The following is a 24266-nucleotide window of genomic DNA, read 5'->3' as shown; positions in this document are numbered from 1 at the left end:
TCAGCATTATCATGGTGTCTGAAGGGCCTTTATGTAAACTCTTAAATGAGTACTTGAAAAGCTGATATTTTTAATGCTGAGAACACATTTATTTAAATTTTACAAATCTTATCAAACAAACTATCTAATCTTATTTTAAACAGATTTTTTTTATTGGGGACTTTTTTTAGGGTTTCTAAACAGACAGACAGGAGGTCAGTCTTCTTCAACCAGTCCTTGGGGAAGAAGTGTGTGAAATGATTTACGCAGCTCCAGAGTAGATACAAGTTTATCATAAAGAGGATTTTTTTTTCATTTCTTCAGTTTAGATGCTAATACCTATGAAGACTGGCACCAGTTTTATGAAGCCTTTGACTAAATTACAGCTATATTTCAGAGCATATATAAAAGGGAAATTGTGGATGCTGCTTACATAGTAAGGGTCCAATCCTGCAAACATGTATGTATCTATTTAGCTTAACAAAGAGAAAGAGTGTCTTGATTACAGTTAATAAGAACCTATGTGAAGAACAAATATTTAATGAGTGGTAATCAAGCAGAAAATTATACAAAATGATCCAATGGCTGAAAGTTGAAGGTAGTCAAATTCAGACTGGAAATAAGGTGTAAATTTTTAACTGAGAGTAACTAACCATTGGCACAATTTACCAGTGGTCATGGTGGATTCTCTATCACTGACAACTTTTAAATCAAGAATGGATGTTCTTCTAAAAGATCTGCTGTAGGAATTATTTTGGGGAACGTCTATGGCCTGTGTTATACAGGAGGTCAGATTGGATCACAATGGTCCCTTCCAGTCTTGTAATCTATAAATTATGAAACTTTACTTCCATAACTAGTTCTGATGGCTTTTATATTTCTTCAGTCTAGTTTAATTAGGACTACTCATATGACTGGAGTTAATCATGTACACAACTCTTTGCAGGATCTTGTTCTATACCTTGCAAGGTGCTAAACTAAACACAAAAGTACAGGAAAAAGAATAAACTGCTCAAAAAAGGATTCTGGAAAATAGTTGTTACCAAACCTCTGCATGGAAGAAAGTGTAAGTGGAAAAAGACTAGGATGTTTTTATACTGAATACATACATTCAAGAGAATAATGAATAATTCCTTAACAACAAACTGTATTGCTGAGAACATGATGTGGGTGGTTCTTACTGATATATTTTGGAGCCATCTTTCACTCTCCAGTTTATCAAAAATCCATTAAGTAATAACACACTTTTGCTATAGATCACATATTTACTGGTACTCCTTCCTTAGATCCTGATTGTGTTTTACACCTTACTGCTTAAGTACTCCCATTGACTACTCACAAAGTAAGCTAACAGCTGCTCTGCATGAGAAAAGGTAACCGAATCAAGCAGTTAGTACAAATGGGCAAACATATCTGATTTGTGATTGCTGCACTAAATTATGTCACTCTTCACTGGTTTAGTCTAATCCTCCAAAATTGAGTCCTTGTTATAAGAAAAAAGAACTAAACACAAATTTCTTGATAGAAGTAGCTATCAGAGCTAAATTAAGGTTATCGTTAGATAAATATATCTTTAAATAGTTGCAACCCATTGATTTACCTTCTGAAGAGATTAATGATGAAGAAAGAATCTCAGATAGAACTGATAGTCTATCATTAGAGCTGGACCAATGCTACAAGTATTTAAACATTTGTTTGAATAAGAACTCAGTATGTTTTGTGGAATTTGTGACCCCTCTCCTTAAACTCAGGTTTCAGAGTAGCAGCCGTGTTAATCTGTATTCGCAAAAAGAAAAGGCGTACTTGTGGCACCCTAGAGACTAACTAATTTATTTGAGCATAAGCTTTCGCTGCATCCGATGAAGAGAGCTGTAGCTCACGAAAGCTTATGCTCAAATAAATTGGTTAGTCTCTAAGGTGCCATTTATGCTCAAATAAATTGGTTAGTCTCTAAAGTGCCACAAGTACTCCTTTTCTTTCTCCTTAAACTGTCACACTTACAGCAGCAAAATGTTTTTGGTAAGAATGTATCCAGAAATATAGTGTTGGAAATAATGGGCAAATATATATTCACAGAGCCATACTGAAAGCTCTGCTTCGTATCTTTGTTTTTCTGGCGCCCAATTGGTATAGCAATTACACAAAGGGTGTCTGGGTGTTTTTTGTTTTGTTTTTTTACAGTTGTAAGGAAGTCTTCCTTGTGGATGCAAGGCATTGTATACCTGATATTGTGTTCATTTTTGGCTGCTATTCCTTTGCTTTTGTTCCCCCACCACAGAGGATCCCTAACCCCAGCACAGGCATTTTTGTGGATCTTCCCATGACACATTCTTACATGGCCTAATCAACTCCTCTCTCTACTGGGAGCTGTTTAATGTTACAGTGCAGATTTCCAGTGTCAAGTGGTATCGAACAAAATGTAATCCATACAAACGTGAAGGCTTTTACCAATCAGAGGAAATAAACAACATAAAGGCAAAATGTAAAGGACAGCTACTGTATCTAGAAAGCAGCAGTCTGAAAAGGATGGTGAAGGATAATGGGTAATAACTAAATTAGCTTGTAGTGTGAAACCACAACCCCCTCCCCACCCCCCCCAAAAGCCAGTGCTATTCTATGGTATAACTCCCTTCTATATTCGTACACTTGTAAACGGAGGGAAGTGCTGGTGCTGCTTTCCAGAGTCTTGGTATGCCCGCACCGAGAATGCTTGCTCCGCTCTCAGCGGTAAACTAAAGAAAAAACAAAGGAGAAAAACAAAAATGATACTGAAGGATAAGACATAGGAGGAGAGATGAAGGGAATTAGATTTATTGAGAAACAAGATGACTTGGGGGGGATCAGATCAGTTGATAAACAGCTTCAAGATAAGACACATGGAGGAAAGGTTTTATTCATAGCCTGTGAAGACAGCAGGACAAGCAGGTGAAGTTTAAGATAAATATCAAGAGCATTTTTAGCATTAAGAACCCTACTTGTTTTTAGTTAAGGCACCATGACTACTGGTATTTAAGGCTGGTACAGAAGATATTACTGAAAATTATATAGGGCCAGATCCTGACCTGAGGTTGAGCAGAAAAGTGGCTTGTAGCCACCTTTGCCCACACACCCCAGTCCTAGGAGACTATGAACAGCTCTAAAGGACCACTACAGCTGCCAGCCATCAATGGGGGTAAGGGGACCCTGGCAATGTCTCCCTAAGCCAAAAGTCAGAAGGAGGGCTGGTGGTGGTGGCATTGTGCTAACAGATCAGGAGTGGATTCTGTTGAAAAATGCACTGAGGGGATCAAACCCCAACAGTGTACTGCCCTACTGTGGGTGGATCTTACCTTTCACAGATACCTTTTGTACTTTAACACTTGTATAACCTGTCATACCAGTAAGGTCCCATTGAACTGAGTGGCCCAGAGCCACAATGGCACACAAGAGGCATTCCTCTGTAAAGTTCCATGAGAATTCCTGGTAGATCTCACTCCCTCCCAGAGTTGAGCCCTCTGATAAGGGCAGAACAGAATAATCCTGGGGCCAGCATTCCACTCCCTTCTGATCACACAATTCTGGCTGGGATGCACTCATTGGCTCACCAAATGGACGCAGTAGTCGTAAACTGGCAAGTTTTAAAGCCCTAACAGAGGGACAAAGGGTTCCTGAGAGGCTATGGTACTGAAATATTGAAAGTCACCTACTAGCCAGAGGCTGAAATCCTTGGAAATGCCAGAGTCCTGCTGCACTGTACTGCAATGCATGCTACGGTACTACCATTAGACAAGGTAATATAACAAAACCCAAGTCTCTTGGGTTACTAATTGTATAGTATGGGCCAAAGGCAGTCTTTGGCATGCAACTCCCTTGTTTATAGACACATGATAAACTGTAAACTGAGTAGGCTGCTGTTGTTTTATTGTAGACTCACCGATGTTCACAGGTACAAATTACATATCACTCAAATCAACCAGATGAAGGCAGAGACCATATGTAAATTCCCTTTGCAAAAATCCTTCATATTTTAAAATATGAGGTTTATAAACTAATTTAAAGCTAATTATACAAGCAACATAACTGAAAATCTGCGTGGAAGAGCTTATTTCAAGGGACTTATGAGTAATGATGTAATCATAAAGGAAAAGCTTTATTTAAAAACAAAGCTTGGGAAAACCTCAAAGCATTTCTGTACAGTGATAATTTAAAATGAACGGCTCACAAATAATGAATTTTGTTGCAAGTTTAAGCAGGGTTAAGGGCAGCTTTTGTTGCAGTCTATCACCGTTCTTGTATCAAGAAACTGTTATTGGAACAAACAAATCTTAATATATTGGGCTTGAAAAATCTATTTGTATCTGTGATGAGTCGGAATTCTCTCTGTGAGTGTCCAACAGCTTTTACAAACTCAGACCTTTCATTTAAATTTCCGGACCTACTGTTGCAAAGAAAATCCTCCAAATCTGAAGTGTGTTAACCATTGCTGTGCTGTCTTCCCAAGCTTGCAGAAAGACAGCTCCAGTGCGGCTGCTGTTACTTAGAGCTTTCCCAAGTAAAGCTGAGTGAAAACTGTTGGCACTCAGAAAAATGCGGACATCAGTGAAACAGAGAAATTTTATTCTACTATTGCTTGAGAAGCTATGACATGGACACCAGAGCTATTCAATGAGGTGGGAAAATCAAGGTTGCACAGGATAGCAGACCCACTATCCAACTTCCTCAGCCAACACATCTAGGGAAAGGTACAGGAGCAGAGCTCCGCCCACCTCATGCCCACTTCTGCAGCAGCAAAAGCAACAGCACTGTGAGAACAGATGCAGAAGGAAAATGTTCTTACTCCTGTCCAGCAGCCTGAGAGATGAGGTTTCAAATTTAATCTGTTGTCTAATAGCCAGAGGCTGATACAAAAGATGGAGCCTTCAGCAGATTACAGGGACAGCATCTTGGTGAGAATTTCCCAACACCTGGGAAGGGAGGAGTTGACCGTCTTATTTGGGCATTGTCCTTGGACTCTTCCATTTGCAGTCTTTGCCTGGTACGTTTAGGCATCTAGCTATCAGGTATCTGGTAAAATTTGTAAGCATTGCGTGAGAGGACTATGTTAGAAAAGCAGTGCAGAGTTCTGAGACTACAGCTTGGTCTACATGTTTAAATTCACCTGTTTAAATTCAATCTGTTTTTAAACCCATTTAGTTACACTAGGGCAAGCCCTTGTGGTGGGCACTCTTGTTTTCTGTTGCCAGTCAACTGAAGCTAAACCAAAAAAAACCCATCACTGTTAAACTGAAATAAATGTGGTAACATAGGCCTTGTGTAACGCCAACAGACCCCAGTCGCTGGTGGGCAGGATTGAACCTGGGACCATGAGCCTCTTCTGCTAGCTCATGCTGTAGCAGACTCAGTCTCTAGCTGGGCTAGGTGCCACTAGACGGGGGACAGAGTGCCACACCAACCATGCATGGGTTACACTTTCACCGGTATAACTAAATCTGTTTAAATTAAGATGTTAGGTTAAACTGGTGCAACTTTCTTTCATAGACAAGCCCTGGTTAATTTTGGAATGGAAAGCAGGAGAAGAAAAGAAACAGGAAAATGTGCACTCCAGCTATTCTGGAGCAGCAGAGCAGCTCATCAGCAATCCTGGGAAGTTGCTGAAATTTACAGCATCCTAGGAACTGCTCTAAGTTGTGCCAAGAAATAGCAAGAATCCAGAAAATGCAACAGTGAAACAAAGCCACCCTTCCCCCATTCCCTTTCAGCTGCAGCTTCTGAGTGGCACATCTCAGAATTGCAGGCTCAGGTGCAGCCTTAACTAAGGAGTGGTGACTTCCATTCTAGAATAGCTTTGTGCTATGCACTAAAAAGTTATTCCAGACATGTGTCAAACCTATAAGAAAATCTCAGCAGCATGGATTTACAATGCATTATGTGAAAAAGAACCTTGTAATACTATTCTGAAAATGTATAAAGGTGAGATTTGGCACACTTCTATACCTTGAAGCATGTTTGAGCATTTGACCATGGTTTGAAAAAGAGCTGCCTGGATGCAATGGAGTAAGAAGGACCTTTTAAAGCCCTGCTTTATAGTGTGAAATGCACAAAAGACATTAAATACAACACACTGTATCAAACAGTAAGGTACTGAGTAAAGCCAACAAAAGCAAGAAAATTTGGCATTAAGGTTCTCTGTCTTCAATCTACCTCTGTGTCCTAGTATTACAGTATATCTTGGAATCACTCATCCAAGACTCCTGTCTTTAGACACAAAAGAGGTCTTAAGGATAAAGTGGCACTTAATTTCCTTGCTTTTGTTATTTAAATCTGAATCTTAAGTTTCTTTTAACATAGATTTCTGGGGCCCTATCATGCCATCATTGCACTTGGGGAAATCCTACTCAAGTCAGAGAAGTTCACAGTGTGACATGATTTAGCAGGGTACAGCCTTTACCAAGTACCTTGAATAGAAACCAAAGGGCAACCCTGAGCACTCAAGCAATGTGAATCTCACTTAGGACTTTAGCATGTTTACAAAACAGATGCTGTAGATGTGGCTGTGGGAAGGTTTAAACAGCCAGGGGAAATCCACACTTTTCTTGTTCGTGAATTGAGGTCTATCCACCAGTCAGACATGAGTCTAGCTACAAAGGGCTAGTTTTCTTAAGCTTTTTTTTAATTTGTAATTTTAGTGCATTTCATATTTTGTACTTAAGTAACTTTTTTTTACCCAGTGCTACAAATGGAATAAAAGCGTATTCCGGTTTGTGTAAAATCAGACAGACCTATGCAGCTCAATGGCTGATGTGCTAATACCTAAAGCCATCACCCTGTCTGTAGCCCTGTACTCCTGACAGAGCTGTAACAAATGGATACATTTAGGCCAGGTAAATGCAGACCAGATTTACTTACTGAGACCCTCAAGTGTCTGCTGAACATTGAATATTCATCAGCTAAAACAATTACACTTAACATGAGCTACATGTTTTAAATGGCATGGAAAGCAGTTTGTACAGTACCATGCTTATAGTTATTGAGCAGCAACTAAACATTATTCTATGATGTATTATCCCCAACAGTTTTTACGAAAATTGTTAATGCATTACACAAAACACATTACACAATGGATAAATACCATTCAACCCTTGTACTGCATCCTGTTAAACAGTAATACTTTGTCTTTCATGTAGTACTATCACCTTATTAGCACTAAGGAATTTTACACATCTAATTTATTTTTACCATTTATGCATTTCTGCTTGTACAATGAGTCATTTTTGTTACCATTCAATTTTGTATTATGTGCTGCCGTGATCCTGCAACATTATGGTTGCAAATAAAACAGGCACATTTATGGTCAAATTGAAAAAAACACTCTTCATTAACATTAAGAAACTTCTTCTGGACATTTTTAATGAATAGCAAACCTTTCTAATTTTTTAAACACACTTTTAACCTATATTATGAGCCCAAAACTAACTGACATTATTTTTTTACCATCTCCGAGAAATTACATTTCCCTCAAAACGTAAGAGGTGAAATAGAATTTTGTCACTTATTGCACGCAGAGCAATTGAGGTATAGCATGCATCTGCTGTGTCAGTTTCTGCTGCCAAATCTGTGCTGTAAGAAGGTATATGATATTTTCCGCTTCACTATTCTACATGCAACAAAATGCTGCATTCATTTCCTATTAAAAGCTTTCTGTAAAATAAATAAATAAATAAAACCCTCTGTTTTGAGTTCCAATCTATGGTGCTCCTGGAGTCCATGGAATTCTCTGCCCATATTGTTCATCTCAAAAATCTGACTCGTCTAAAGAGGGATGCCAAGGTCTTTTTCACATATATTGCTGATCTTACACAAGGTGGAAGGTACGTGCCCAAAAGTTGCACTGAGGAGAATGCTGCAATTTCTCTTTAAATATAATACGTACGAGGCACACAGGAATAGAATTATAGATTTCTTCACTGGCCAAAAATATTTTTTCCACGCACTCTCACAGAAATCAAATAATTTTAGACTTTTTTGTTTGTTTTTTTCCTAGTTCTTAACAATGGTCCCTGTGCTTTGGTTGGTCATGTCTACCCTGAAGACTTTATCTATGTAGATATACTTAAGCTGATACCAGAGGAGCAAATTTTCCCAGAGGTTAAATATGCTTGTATCAGATGTTACAGCAGAGGGTAAATATCTCCTTCTGAAAGTCATTTGTAATGTAATGTGCCCAAAATGGGTAACGAGCAAGACACGCTTTGAAAGTAAAAAGTGAAGCACCTCTGGCTTATTTCCTTGGAATACCCTTTCTCCCATACCATGCCACCTTTTGGTCTCTGATAGCTCTAAAATGAAGGGGATGTAAAACTAGAGAGCCATACTGCTTTGATCAGGGAAGACAGTGACCATACACACATATACATAAAACTATTACAGGGCATCCATGGCATGAACCTCTCCAGATAAGATACCCTTCTCGTAAAAGTCAAATAAAACAACAAAGTTGTGATAAATCCCAGGCATCCAGATACAAATATGAAAAAATACATCTTTACTGAGTTGTAAAAACTCCTTTTACCAAAGTCTTCCAACTACTCAATATACCAAAAAAGCCAAATAAAACTCCAGAACATTTGCAGTATTCTCACATATGAACAATGCCGGCATTGTACAATATCCGTTAAACTAAGTACCCTTTATGCACAGACAGCCTGCTGAAATATGTATAATAGAAAGGTATCTTATTTAAACCTAAAAAGATTTATTACAGATTTCAACATTGGAAGCTTACAGTCAACATGAAATCTTTTCTTAAAATAAATATGCACCGCAGTAGATAATTTTTCAGCAAGTTTTAAAGATAAAAAGTTGGTTTAGTCAATTATGTTACTGTTTAAGTTTCTTATGGACTCTTCACCACACTAGTCTTAATTTTCTTTAAGACTGCATAAATCACTAATCTCTTATACACTCTAATTTCACTTTCTAAAACTACCAATAGTCTCTCACTCCACTAGGGAATTTCCTTAAAATACCATGTATCAAGACAATACGATCTCTGGCCAATAGACAGAAACTTTAAATGTAATACTTCAGCTTTACTCTAAACCACTTCACTGTAATAAGATGAAAAATGTAAAAAATAAATCTCACACAGTTATTTATCTAAATTTTAGAGCATCGTCACTTTCCTATATCTCAGCACTCAAAAGGTAAGTTAAAATTGTGTACAAACAGAAACTTCAAAGCTTTAGTACATTTGGAAGTTTATATAACACTGACTTTAAAATACGCAATAACCTCTACAGCAAAACCTACTGAACCAACTCTACCATTCATATCCATCTCAGTGAGACAACTACTACATGTACTTGAAAATCCAAACTTTGTGATACGTTATCAAATGTTCCCTGACAATTGTTCAATTTACCTTACACAATGTTTATATTATAGTTGTCCACTTACAAACATTAAATAACTGCTTGTCTGTTCTGCTGAGCAAACATCTCTACCCGTTTTAATTTCCGATCACTGTCCACAATTTAAAAAGTTGTTACATACCTGCAGTTAGGAGGAGGATCAAGGGTTATTTCAGCTAGCTCCTTCTGAATTCTGTGGGTGAAATGAGAACAGACACAAAGCATTTGAGATAGTCTATAGAATAAATCAGGAATTACACTGCCCTCTACCACCATGCAGTTAAATGCAAGATTGGCTGTGCCTTCAGTAATGCTAACATGGCTGCTTCCTCTTTGTTCTCAGAGGCATAACCCAAATCCCATAACAGAGAAACTTTGCAGCTTTTTTCTTACTTGATACAGTAAATAGGTAGAACATTTACACCTGAGATAGGTAGAAATATCCCACAAGTACTCATAAAAGTAACTATTATCCATATCTAAATGCTTTTTACCAGAGAGATTTTCTTTTCAAGCTTATATGCAAATGAGGGAAGGGGGGGGGAACTATACAAGCATATTTGACAATGACTTTAAACCAGTGCAACAGAGCTGTAACTGAGGCTGAATTAATAAGCTATATTGTGACTAAGTGGATGTTTTTGACAATATTTTACCTGCTACTTCATACTGTATTTAAATAGTAAATCTATAAATTTCCCAAGCTGCTTTTAGTACTGGAATAATTCTTGGAGAACCAACTTTGCTTCTGTACACACACTCCTCTCCCAAGATAAGACAGTATTTTTGCTGTTTTTATATAATATTAGTAAAATAAATTATCTTAATCAGAAATAATCCATGATCGTTTCACTGTCTCCTTTGACAGCAGTTACAGAAGTGCTAATAATATCCAGAATATTTTCTAAACTTTTTGTCAATTAAACAAGTTATCCAGAAAAATATGCTTAGTGTAAAAGGTGTGTATTAAACTACTTCTAAGGACTAAAGAAATTTTGTTTCTTGCTGCTAATTATCTGTAAGCCAAGAGATACTTACTTTTTAGAAAAGTAGGCCCATAAAAATAAGACTGAACAACTGTCAATATGCTATTGATTCCAATTTAAATGAGATAAACAAAACCTGATCCTGAAAGACCTTTCAGGAATAGTCCTATTAAGTTCAATTAGATGACTCAGAACTACTCAAGATATGTGGAATCAGACCCCATCATGATTGAGGAAAATAAAGTCACACTGAAAAATTCAGTGGAGAGATTTTCTGTACAATACATCTCAAGCTTTTCAAAAGGGCTGACAAAAGCATTATCTTAAACATATTATACTACAAGTTATACAAATAATCAAATACTTTAGCTTCTTTACTGAGGGTATGTCCACCTGACAAATGGTATAGCTGTAGTGTGTCAAGCAACATTGCTGTACTGTACACACTTACTACAGCAACAAAAGGGGGTTTTCTGTCACTTATAGTAAATCCACCCCCTCAAGAGGAGATAGCTGGGTGGATGGAGTTCTCCCACTTACCTAGCTGCATCTACAGCGAGGGTTAGGTCAACCTAATTATGTCATATGGTATGAAATGTTTCACAGCCTGGCCCCTGAACAATGTAGCTAGGTTGACCTAAGTTTCAAGTGTAGACCAGGCCTGATTTAAAATATCTACCTTAGATATTCCTATTTTAGACCTCTATTTCTTTACAAGTACAAAAATCAGTGAAAAATACAGATAATATTTTACTTATGGCTAACACTTTAACATTTCAAGGAGTATTTACTGAACTGGAATATAATACTCCTGAGGTCTTTATGAAAGTTTGAGCTACAGTGTCCATGCTGAATAAGCAAAGCACAAAGTTGTTCAATAGAGAACTGACTCTAAAATTAAAAAATCATTTTTTCACTGTTACTCTTCAGATCTATTTGCTATTGGCCATAATGTAATATGTATTCCGAAGGAAAAGTGAATTTAAGGGAAAGATTTAGTAAATTGTGTCTTATCTCAAAAGACCACAGCAGATCAAGGGATTTAAAGTCTGCCTGTTTCACATGGCTGAAGTTAAAGAAAATACTTACTGAAAGCCAGTCTGACAGAAATTTTATATGTAAATACAGATATTTATCAGATAGACTACAAGAGGTTTGTGAAGTTTGACACTTAAAAGTAGAGGCTATATATTAATCTCCAGAGTCTGATTCTGCAGGCCCTATTAAGGCAAATGTCCTATTGAAGTTGGTAGTTTTTCCTAAGTAAGAACTACAGAATAACACATTATATTGCATCCGATGAAGTGAGCTGTAGCTCACGAAAGCTTATGCTCAAATAAATTGGTTAGTCTCTAAGGTGCCACTAGTACTCCTTTTCTTTTTGCGAATATAGACTAACACAGCTGTTACTCTGAAACCTGACATTATATTAGGTTACTGTATATAAAGGATATACTGAATGTTGGCATGAAAAGAAAGTTATAAGTACAATCCCAAACCCATCTATTTTTGCGCCAGTTAAGTTTTTGTAAATATTTTTATATTCAATAGCACTGATTGTCAACAGTACACACAGTCTATTGAAATCCACCAGAAGGATGGTACTCTACACAAATAAAGAAGAAAGGCTAAGCCTTTGAACTCAGATGGAAAAAATGTTTACAGTTCTCATACTACTTGCAAGGATAAAATTCATGTTGGTGAATAAAAGCTTTTAGTAGCCAATATTTTAATTTTTAAAGTTATAAAGTTCTTAAGTGTCTCTTCCAAAGAAATGTGACAAGTTTATTTAATGGTTAGCTTACTAACAGTCTCATTATTGAAGCTATTGATTGACAGCCTCCTAACTCAAAAAAGTTTGTAATTCAGTAAATGACTCCCTAACACAGCTTTGCAAGAATCCATCTGTCTTAAAAATGCAGTGCAAATATTACAGTTAAAAGAATACAGCGATAGAATGTTTTACAATCACTTCTTATAGTTATTACCTTTTAGCACTAGTGGATAGCTTAGCAGTAGTTTTGCTGGATAGTTTGGTATTTTTCTTCTGCTGGGTTGCAGAAGGTTTTCTTTCTTCTTGCTCTTCAGGTTCTGGTGCTGGTGGGTCCCTCTGATCTGCATCTGAACTACCACTGCTGGTACTTGGACTTTCATCATCTGACCTTTGCCTGTCACTGGACATGGTGGTGAACTTTTGGGGGAGGAAAAGAGAGGGGAGGGGGAAAAAGCAGAGTTTACTGTAGGTTGCGGTTTGACAGTTACAAAGTAATATTTACACTTTTTTCTTTTTAAATATAGAGCTCTCCAGGTTTTTTTAAAGCCCATTCACACTTTTCCCCATACCTTAGACAACATATCAATTGTCTGCTTTATGCGAAGCCACGAGACAGGGACTTTAGCAGGGTCCTTCAGGCAATGAAGCATTAATAACTTATGACACATTGTCAGTAACAGACCTCGCTGAAAATGTTTTTTAAAAAGTCACTGATACCCTGTAAATATTTACACTGGAGCAGAGTATTGTATAGGGTCCAAGCAGCCAGACCACCCCCTCTCTCTGAGACAATATATGGCCAATAACACTCCCGCTGATTTCAGATTGAAATTTACACTCACTCTGTCTCTTTGTATTTAAAGGGCCGTGAGGAGGAGGAGTGATTTTTTTTTTTAAAACACCGTACATTTAAAACAACTCAGAAAGCAGAAGCCTCGGTTATTTACATGGCCAGGAGCAAGAATTGCATTTGGCCACCACAAAGCTCCTGGAGGGGGAAGAAGCATAATTAAAGCTGCACCTTCTGCAAAGCTTTCAACGCCACCGATTCTTGATCAGTTTGTACAAAACAGACCGACATTTTTAGGGGGAAAAATTATATAGATACACGCGGGAGGCACCCAAATGGGGGTGGGGGGGGGTGCTGAAAAAGAAAATGAAGCTCCTAGTAGGAAATTGCAGCAGGGTTGAAATGCAGCTTTGCACACACACACTCGCCCCCTTCCTCCCGCCCCCGTTGGCTTTGTGGGGAGAGATCGAGCTTCCAGCGAGGAGGGTACGGAGGGGTTGTTATGGTAGGAGGCTCTCCAGGATCAGCATGGTGTGTGTGCACCAAGTGAGGCGTGAACTCAGTCCCGGCTCCTCTCTCTCCCGGCCACCGACAGGCAGCAAGCGCTGAAAACAAGAACAAAGCTCCCTCTACCAACCTTCCCCCCCCGCCCCCGCGCCTCCTCCTTCTCCTCCTCCCCCCACCAAGCTCGCCCAGGCTCCTGCTGCAGCCACCTAACCCGGTTCTCCTTTACCTTCGCAGCCGTCCTGTCCCGGTGTTAGGTCGGAGGGGAGGGATGGAGGGGGGGAGGGAAGGGGATACAGTATCGGTGGAGGGGCTGGAGGAAGCCGGGGGGATATAAAGCAGCAGAGGAGGCTCTGTGGCCGGGCAGTGTGGAACATTGAGAGTCGGAGCAGGGGGGAGAGACGGGGGGAGGGTGCAGTGCGGCTCGGTGGCCGGAGGGTGGCGCTGGCGTGCCCCCTTTTTGCAAAGCGGGCTCCCGCGGCGGGGCAGGGGGTAAGAGGGGAGAGAGAGAACGCGATCTTCCACTCGGGGGAAGGAGGCCGGATGGAACGGGGAAGAGCCGAGCGTTCTATCGCCTCCGCCCCCTTGTGTCGCTACGTTCGGATTGAGAATATTGCAATCAGCAAAGTTCCAAACGACATGGGGGCGGGGGAATGGGCGCTCGCTCCCTGGCTGGTAGAGCGCGCCCCCCTCTGGGCTGCGGCGCGCGCACGCTCTCTCGCTCCTCTACCTTTGAAGGGTGCGTGCGTTCTCCGGGCCTGGCCAAGGACAAAGAGTTGGTCCTTGTGCAGCCCCCAAGTTGGCATTGGCAGCCTGGACCTTGCTTGTGTGCCTTACTAGTGGCTGGTCCCGTCCCCCCTTCGCCCATACAGATACCTTTCTCGCAAGCTTGCAACTCCCGAGCAGCCACTACGGGAGGGAGAGCCTGAGATCCTGAAATTACTTCAGTGCCATGCACAAGTGTGCAAAATCTTGCTGGGGCCTCGCCAAAGCAGCGAAACTGACTTGCTCTGCTTTTCCCGGCGTCCCCTCTCTTACTCACTGCTGTTTATAGGGTTGGTCACTGAACCTGCGGTGGAAAGAGGCAGGTCACTCAGGAGTAAATGTATTTATTTGGGCACTGGAATTGGTTGGGTGTGAATAATATAGTGCCTTAACAGACGGCATGTCAAGTCTGAGTGAAAGCTAAATTCTGCCAGGTTTTGTCCCCAGCACCAAATCCCACTGCCTCAACTGGTAACATGTTCAGTCTTTCTTGCTGCAAAATCTGGGCCCTAGTGTGCCTCAGCACAGGAGTGCTGCAAAAATCCAGGTCCTTCTGGATCCAGCCAATTTTTGGGACCCCAGCCCTTAAATTAAAAATGTATAAATAGAGAAGATGTTTCACTGCTCTTACTGCCCCTTAAAATTCCAGACCTAGTAGCCCAGTCCCACAAAAACTCGGATCCGGCAAACAAGGGCCACAAACCCAGAAACTGTGCCATCAAAACAGGCAAGAAGTGCTGTGACCTTTCTACACACCCCAAAAAAAAAAAAAATCAAATCTATACACCCCAGTACAAGAAAGTTGTAAAAACTCTTATTTGGCACCTGTGTCCTGCTGCATCCAGCCAACTTTTATATCTTTCTTCATATCTAAATTACACAGCTTCTCTTAGTGCACTAGAATAATCCAGGCCTTAAGGTATTGTGGTGCAACAGTGCTGCAAAAAGAGGTGGAGATATGCATTTCACAACTATATAAAACAAGCAGCAACAAAGTTAGCCATATGTATTCAAAATCATATTTCTTCTAAAGTACTGTCAACAGCACGCTGATCTGCCATACTCCATAAATGACCAGCCATACAAGCTGTAAAATCTATTTTTTAGGGGGGAGAGGTGTCAAGCATAATGATCACAATATATGCCAACTGGAGGATCATTTTACAGAGAAGCTGGTTTAGGATGGAGAGTCATTTCCTTCCCCTGTCTAGTCATGCAGAGAGTAATTTCTGGTGGTTACTATTCCACCATATGATGTAAATAACTAAACGCAATCAACAGCTGGAGTATTTGTATGTGGCAAAAGTGGGGACAGTATGAATCTAGCACAAGAAGGATGAAAAACTGAATATTCCAACGTTGTCCAAGAGATGATCATATTGAAAATTAAATCACCTTGTATTGGAAAATTGATCATAGCCCAACAATATTTGTAAAGAGTAGATAGTAGTTGATGTGGATGGGTGAGAATGGGAGGGGAAAGGACTGTTTAAAATAATGTATTACTTGAAATGTTTGTGCAAAGACCAAATACAGCGATTAACAAGAAATCTCCTTTGAAAAGTGTTGCCCACAAAACAGTTCACACCTTTAGCCAAATGACTTAAAACTACTGTATTTTCTTAGGATTAATGGGATCCAGGAGCCAGAGTGTGTATTCTGTGGTCTAAAAGGAATAAACAATTGGATGTGTCTGAGTTGACAGTCCTCTGGGTAACTGAAGTTAGTACAAATGAAATGTATGCTAAAGGTTTGGTGGAAGTGTGTAGTGATGTGATGTGGAGAAATAGTGGAGGTTTGTTTGTTAAAGTACGCTATGGAGAATTCCCCACTCACCACTACAGGCAATTTGCCCCTGAGGTATGCTGTAGAAAATTCCTAGCATAAACAGTATCTAATATGATGAGCAATCTGGGCATAATTAGTAAAAGAGAGACATGGCAATATCAAAATCTAACAGTCAGCACTACAAGGCTTTTGTTAATATGTGGACGATGCTACAATATGGTGCTTATTAGATTCAGAGAACTTTGAAAGTCAGGATTAAGTATTTTAAATAATATTTTATTATAGGTGAAAATTAACAATACAGCCCAGCTATCCAAAGAAGGATAATTATGAAATGATAATGCAGTGTGAGTGTAATTAAACTGGTCAAAGGTTGCTCACCGTATCAGCCACTACATACTTGTTCCTGTGTGACTTTTAGGACGTAAAATGAAAATAAAAAGAGAGCCCATTTAGCAAGGATTAATTGAAAAGACAGACTAGATGTGATTTTCAGCTGTTTGTACCTTCATCTTCAAACAGATTTATTACAGGAACTTGCTGATGTAACAGATGTTTATTTGAATGAATATTCATTCCTTTGACATCAAGACCCAAGGGATGACACTTTCCTCTCAGGAGCTGTGTTTTCCTCTTGTATGTTGGTTATTATTTCTATGTTGTCAGCTGCCTTTTAAAAAGGGATGACATTAAAAAAATATATAAAGTAGGTTATTGAAGTGGTATGATACAGTCAGAGCCAAAGGAGAAAATGCAAATTTTGTTAATAGTAATACAAAAACAACATACTGTGAATTTAGTGACTAATCTTATTCTTCATAATTTGACATCAGCTGGATCACTACTGATGTACCTATTATGTATGTTCTTTTCCATCAACTCATTACAACTATGAGAAAAGAGCTAGCATTGTGAGGTACAATGAGTGTAAAGCTCAACTAAGGACAGTTCAGATTGATCTGAAAAATTCAGGACACTTGCCCGTGAGGGATGCCTGCATTTCCTTTCCACAAACATTGAATATGTGCATTGGGTGCTGTTTCTTTTGATCCTACCATCAAAAGCACTGTGTCTGGGCAAAATAGAGAGGCATCAGGTATGCTCTCATCAACTCCCGTGGATATCCTTTTTAGAAGGTCAGCTTTCTGGACACAGCTCAATGGCTATTGTGACAGAGCACAGATGTGTAGTTGTTATTGGTGCATGTGTTGGGCTACATAGATCTGGGTATCCCTTGTAGGATTAGGAACTCATGACTCAGTCCCCCATCCCCTCAATCTGGCAGATGATGCAGTAGTGGAAAGTAACTAATTGCCTGACTCTTTTGTCCCATTCTGACAGCAGAACCAGCAGGGAAAGCAGGTTCCCCTTCTAGCAGCAGAACTGGGAAGAGAAGGACAACTCATTGCTTGACACCCCCCACCCCCGCACCACACACACATCCCTAATAGCATAAGGCCCCACCTATGATAACAGAATGCCAGGGTTGTGTCAGTTCACCTTTAGGAACAGCTTAACTGACATGGTCAGTTGTCTGCTCCATCTTCATCAAATGTTCTCATTCCTGGCGGTAAATGACTCTCTGAATAGCAATAAGTATTTCTGCTCTATCTATGCTTCCATACCGCACTCTTGGAATCTGAATACCCGTTGGAATTCTACCGCAGTGCCAGAGCTACAAACGCAATGGTTACAAAGTTAAAGAAATGAATAAAGTATTTTTAGGACAGCGGTTACTATGAGTTAAAAACGGATTGCACTTATATTATTATTTGATATTTGTATTATGGTAGCAACTGAGGCACCAGTCAAGAAGCGGTTGAGTACACAATAATTATAGGATAAGGCCCATAAAATATTTGTATTTAGTGTCAGGTCCTCTGCACTGGTGGAAAGGTCAGCATGGCCTACTCACCCAGCCTACAGAGGAGAAGTAGTATCTGCCTCAAAGAATCGTGATCAGCTTACTTAGCTGAGAAGCACAGGAGGCCTGCAAATGTTTGAGGAAGCTATAAGAAATGGATTTGAGAGTTAAATTAACCAAAATTAGTCAAAAGTTTGGGAGCAGTGAAATGGTGCTGTAGATGGCAACATGGGCCATCATTAATATTAAGCACATTCTTTGTCACACCACCTGTGTGATGTGAGAATGTAGCTGTCTTTAAATAACTGGTTTAGTACCACTTCTCAGCTTTCTGAGAAAGACTTCATTCAAAAGTGGTTATGATCTGAGAGTGAGGTAGCTCTTCCTACGTATCCTGTATTTTCAAAGGGAAATTTCCATTTGCCTTTGTCTTTCAGATCATGATATAATGAAGTTCTCTATTTCACACTTATTTTGGCCACCATACTCTTTCCAGGCAAGGCATGAACAGGTCTTCCTTTGGAGTCTTTCACGGCACTCTTTAACGGGCTGGATAATTGTCTGTTGAGAGACATGAGGCCAATCCAACCTGTTCAGTGTGGTGCCACCCCAGCACTCTCCGCTAAGTAAATGAGAGAAAACAAATAGAGATCAAACACAAGTCTTCCAAATGACAGTGCTAAATACTATGATCTGCAGCTAAACTTGTCTCTGTATCCCTGTAATGGAGTGTGTACCCCACATAGGCCCAGAATGGGCTAATGTGGGCTTGAGAGGCCAATTAACTACCAGGCTGCAGCTGGAGGGGGAGCCAGGCTTAATTGACATGAAACCCACTTGAGCAAGAACAGGCTGGTTACAATAAAGAGAGGAAGTTTATAGTACAACAGGCTCATAGGGAGAGAGTCTGCAGTCACTTTCTGGGAATAGAGAGGAAGTGAAAAGGAAGCCCTTTGGGTCAGGGGAGGGGCTTGTACCCTGAGAGTGACTGAAGGGAGAGGGCAGCTGGGGAGAAGAGAAGCTCCAGAGAAGGAGCCCTGAGGGTCATTGGCTTGGGAGGAGCCAGGTCTCTGAGGAGAGTGAGGAGGAACTCTGCAGAGCCCAGGAGTGGGGCAAAGAGTGTGCAGAGGATTGAGTGTGGAAAGAGAGAAGGGTTTTGTTCCCTTCAGTTGGGACATTATTACCCCGGAATGGGAGTGATTTATGTGACTTGGGCGAGGTGCCGAGCCATGGAAGACCTAGTGAGAGGCAGACAGCCTGCAGGAGGTGCTGGAGACGAGGATCCTGGTGACAATATGCATGGATGCAAGCCAAGGGGGTGCTTCAAGAGTGAGCATGCCCCATCTTAGTCCCAAAGGATTCTGATCTGTCTCGTCTATTGTTTTATTCACTTTTATGTTTGCAACTAAAATGTGATGAGTTTTTCAATAAAGTTGAAAGGCTGCTGCTGGGGCCCCCAGTAAATGGGATGTGGCACTGCAATGTGCGCATCTGCTTATAATACTTAATAAATATGTAACTCAACCTGCTGTATCTTTTCAGGCAGGAGAGTTTTGTGACTCTGCTTCCCTATCACCACCCATCATGAGTATGTTATAGTCCTCTTGAGGTTAAAGTTGCAACTATAACAGAAAAATTAATGTAGTGAGTGTCTGTCAAATGCTCAAGTACAACTTTAAAATGCTTCCCGTATGTGCATCCTGAGTTAGCTGAATAGATGTTCTCATATCTTTTAAACAGCAGTGGTTCAGAACAGTAGACAAAAACAAACTTAACTGAAGCCATCCTTATTTGCTTGTTTCTTTGCCTAATTCTGCCTCGTCAAATTTGAATTTTGGATGGTTGCCTTTTACTTCCTTGTTTCTTGTAGTATTTCTGCTAATGCCTATAGTGAATATTATGCAGTGTTGTGTTTTGTTTTTTTTAAAAAAGGATTCGTTGGTTAAATAAAAATAAAGAGCACTATTTTAGATTAGAATAAATAAGAACATGATGCTACCTTCAAAATAGTGTGGAAAATATGCTGATGAAGCTGCTTCCGTACATCTGCCATCAAAAGATTATTTCACTTTGTACTATATCCCTGATTTTGAAAGCTATAAATAACTTCTCTTGTGGTTATTCTTATCCCTAAATTACTTTAGGTTGTTTTAATTATTTTTTTTTAATGGATATCATCATTCCTGAGTTCTGCTTATATTTATTTCCATTTGATCTCTGAGTGAGGCTGGTCTCTTGGCCTTTTATGATAGCATGAACAGGACTTTGAGTAGTTATTTCCCTGTGACTAGTTCGTATTGATCCTAGTGCAAAAAGAAAATCATTAGCTGAGCAATTTCGTGGACAATGGAGTTGCTCTCGTGTGACTGGGGATTGAACTGGAACAATATGTGGAGGCCAAGATTTTTAAAAATAGTGACTAAAGTTAGGTTCCTAAATTCACTTGTGTGCCTAAGCAGATGGCCTGATTTTCAAAAGTGCCAAGCACCTAGCAGCTCCCAGTGAAGTCAGTGTTTTGTACACAGTATCTCCATCTCAGCATCAGCCCAAGGATAAAATAATTTTGGAACCTATGAGAAGTCAATTGAAATGGTCAAATCATGTTCACTTTGATGAAAATTTTAATAGGTTATTCAATGTATGATTTTTCTACTTTTTGCCTAGTCTTTTCTCAAACATACTCTGAAGTGGTGTAATATCTAGATAGGACATAGCTCTAGCAAAAATGCTTGTGTGATCTTATTTTTATAAAGAAAAATTTGCAAATCTTTCATGGAGATACACATGGCCAAATTCGTAGTGATCAGCCTAGAGAGACGTGGCAAAGTATAGTTCCCATTGGTGAAAACTGTCAAGTGACTCAGAATATGTGAAATTCTGCAAAAACAAACAAAACAACTCAGGAATAGATCTCCACTAGCTGTGTCCTTTACTACAATGTGGTACATGAGACCATGCAAATTCTACAGAGGTAGAGCAATTATTTCATTCCCTCAAAAGCTCTTACATGAAGTAATTGGGCTGTTTCTATGTTTGTTCAGTGCTTACACTAACAGAGCTCAAACTCATGTTGCTTCATGCCTGATCAAAAAAACTGTTTAGCTTCTGACCCTCACAGCTGGTTGAGAAATCCCCTCTGGCTTGCATTATTAAAATCAGGTTAGATGACACCACAGTTCTAGGCTAACCAAACTCATCCCAAGTTGCCACACACAATACCACCAGGATGCTCAAAACCAAGGATATAGTAGCTCTGCTATGCCATCCAGTCATGCAAAAGAGGCAAGGAAAAAGAATCATTTGAGTACATTCATGTCATCTGAAAATTGATAAATAAAAAACTGTCTAGGAATCCTGCTAATCTGTAGATCTCCCCGCAGGAAAGGGTTCCCAGGAGGGATGTTGACAAATGTGGTGTTGGGGTCTCTCGGGCTCATCTTTCTAGGAGATTTCAGCATCCAGACAGACTATGCCCAAATCTGCTGTCCATCATGGATCTCATAAAGGTGATCTCCAGCGCATACTTTTGTCACATTCTTAAATCAGCTCATTGGTTTATAAGTGGTCTTGGGGAATATAGTAAGTACACCTCTGCCTTGGTCGGACTACTCTAGCTCCTTTGAGCAGACACCAACGCTCATATTTATAAACAAGAAGGTTCAGCCATCAGCGGAGAAGCCGAGGAACTGGGAGACACACGGCTACAGGGTGGTCACTAACGCTGACACTCTTGCATCCTTATCCCCGCCGGCCAGGTCTGCAGGTTGCCTTCAGTCTCTAATGGTCTTCATGAGCTGAAGTAGGAAGAAAGGAAACTGGAGCATGGTTTGCAGAAACACAATCAGTACAGATAAATCTCCTGCAAAAGTTTCCTAAATTCTACATTGCAGCCAAGGTAAAAATTAAGAGAGCCTTTCCCCTCCTCTATCAAAGCAACTGAATCCTGCTCCGTAAACCTTTTCTTTGCTCTGGCAACCTAGACTGAATCCATTGCACTCCAGAAGCTAGCTCAGTACAATGTAAGGAACTGACCATACACTTTTCAGAGAAGATCAACTGCATATGGCAAGTCTTCTCCAGATGGCAGTAATCATACACCAACCCCATGACAGAATACACCTCTCTTCCCGTCACACAGATTTCAGCATGTTCCTGGGGTAAGGCAATGCTGAAAGAAATCAGTTGCCACCTGTGATTTGGAGTCATGGCCATTTTGGCTGGTAAAAGATGTTCAGAAGCACCTGACTCTGCTGCTGAACAACTGTCAACACCAGCTGTGAAGAGGGAAACCTACCATCCACCCTAAACTATGCTATTGTTCAGCTAGTTGTCCCAAAACCATTTTGAGATCCAGCAGACCATGCAAATTCCATCCTAGTGTCAAACCTCACATTTTTGAGTAAGATAACACAGAAGCTAATGAAGAGCTACCTCCAAGCACGCTTATCCACTAACAATATTTTAATTACCTTGCTGAATAGGGGCCTAAGAGCACTTCTAGCCAGTGTTCTACTTACTATACTGGCTCCCTCATAGGATTCTGGGTCAGTTTCAGAATATCATTGTTAATTTTCAGAGTTCTCCATGGAATGTTCCCCATGCCACTTGCTGGAGTGCCTCTCATTCTCAGGCCGTGTTCTTGTCTGCCATCCACTTTCTTCAGGAACAATGAAGCTCTTGGCTTTATGGGGAAAGCTCATGAGAGTAGAAGTCAGATTTCTCGGCAACAGGGTTAAAGCTTGCAAATGCCTTACTGGAGCAGATAAGAATGACTGCACAACTCACTGTCTGCAGAGCAAAGAGTAACAATGACCTTTTTAGATTTATTATGCTCCCTCATGGCTTGAAGCAGCACTGAAGAGAAGAGGAATGAGGCAGCACTGTAAGTAGGGTTGGCAGAATTTGACTTGTTTTCTAATTTTGATGGATAATATGTGTTCATGAGCTGTTTTTCCATTTAAACTTTCAGTTGTGGGAAATTATGGGGTATCAGATACTGGTAGGGGGAATTAGGACAATAATTATTTAATGACAATAGACACTGAGATTTCAAAAGGTAAAGCTTTACAACTTGTCAACATCACATGTTAAAATATACAAAACCAAATATCCTTAAATCAAACTCTAATAAGTTCTCAAGCAGCAATTATCTTACTTCGCTTATCTGTAAATTTTGATTACTACAGATGGAAATGTTTTCTCATCAGTTTGTGTATGTACAGTGAAATCGACGTGTGTCGATTAAAGAAAAGAATCCTTCTAAGGCCTAGTTACAAGAACCTAGACAGATAGCCAATAGCTAGCATTGCCACATTTTAACCTAGGGGAAGTCACTGAACTGGTCTGTGCTTGAGTTTCCACACCTGTAGAATGAGGAGGATAATCGGTCCCTGCGTCACAAAGGTGCTGTGAGGCTAAAATAATTGCTTTTTGTGCTTTGTGTTCCCCAGCTGAAAGGTGCTACAGAAGTGCAGAGTATACTCTGACACCTTAACTATCTATAACACCTGAAGGCGGGGTTGACCAAATTCTAACCAAACTCATTGAAGGGCCATGTGTAAAATGTAAGAGTGTGCAAATGAAATTATTGCTGTTTCATCAAATAAGAACAGTCAAAATAAAAAGGGGAAGGTTTGTTATAAAATAATTTGTATAATTTTAAAATAGGAAAAGACTTGAGTTAACGCTTTCCTAGCAGTTTGTTTGCAGTGATGGCTGCTCACCCATCACATCACATTAAGCACCAGGGGGCATCAGAGACTACTAAGGGTCTTTGTCAGAACAATCTCTGGAAACAGAACTGAAATATTATTTTAAAGACAAGGTTGGTTGCTTTCCCATTAGAGTAAAAAACTAACTGCTGGCCTCTCCGAGTCACCATCAGCACACACTTTACCTGCTGCAGGACAAGAGAACTACTTGGCAGCTGCTGCTGTCACAGTTAAGGTAAGATTGCAGCAGTGCCTGGGACAGGTGCAGGCAGGATGCAATGCGTTTTCCTCGCTTGCAGCTCTGAGATGGGCCAGCCGTAATTGTAGCCAGTATGTTATCCCTGTAAGTGTTTGTAGGGAGGCGGTTGTACTCATGGCCCCATCCCTCTGCACAGTCTAGTGGAGCTAGGCAGTTATGAAGGGGGAAATGCATGCTGCACCCTCCTAAGGAGTGGTACAGCAGCTGTGTTCAGCAGGAGCTACAGAGAGGCACCATGCCTTCTGAAACTCTGCTATGACACATCACCCCCTACTTAATGGCACAATCTGGTCCTTACTTAATGTTCAAACAGCACTTTGACCATGCAAAGTGTTACACAAGTTGCTAAATATTATTTTATCATTGACTAGTACATAACCTGAAGAGCTAAAGAATTATGCTTGTAATTGAGAAAACAACCAAGCACACACAAGGGGATGTGCCATTACAGATTCTG

General features: G+C 40.1%; 1 protein-coding gene across 3 annotated transcripts in view; it reads right to left on the bottom strand.

The window, feature by feature from the left end:
* The window catches only part of UBE2E3 (ubiquitin conjugating enzyme E2 E3), an 85960-nt gene extending 72169 nt beyond the window's left edge, over window positions 1–13791 (bottom strand). Inside the window, exons 1-3 of one of the 3 annotated variants that reach the window (XM_077830244.1) lie at window positions 13652–13791; window positions 12343–12545; window positions 9511–9561 (exon numbers count right to left, since the gene is read on the bottom strand). In XM_077830244.1, coding sequence (XP_077686370.1) covers window positions 9511–9561; window positions 12343–12536 — 245 coding nt within the window. In that variant the 5' untranslated portion in view covers window positions 12537–12545; window positions 13652–13791. Of the gene's footprint in view, window positions 1–9510; window positions 9562–12342; window positions 12546–12697; window positions 12777–13149; window positions 13240–13651 lie in introns of those variants that run through there. The other 2 variants (XM_077830243.1, XM_077830242.1) reach the window with 2 other exon arrangements.
* Between the last annotated feature and the right edge of the window lie 10475 nt (window positions 13792–24266).

Source organism: Eretmochelys imbricata, chromosome 11, assembly GCF_965152235.1.
Source record: "Eretmochelys imbricata isolate rEreImb1 chromosome 11, rEreImb1.hap1, whole genome shotgun sequence".
In the NCBI taxonomy this organism is placed as follows: domain Eukaryota; kingdom Metazoa; phylum Chordata; order Testudines; family Cheloniidae; genus Eretmochelys; species Eretmochelys imbricata.
The sequence above is the reverse complement of the archived record's forward strand: the minus strand, read 5'-3'. Positions and strand labels throughout refer to the sequence as shown.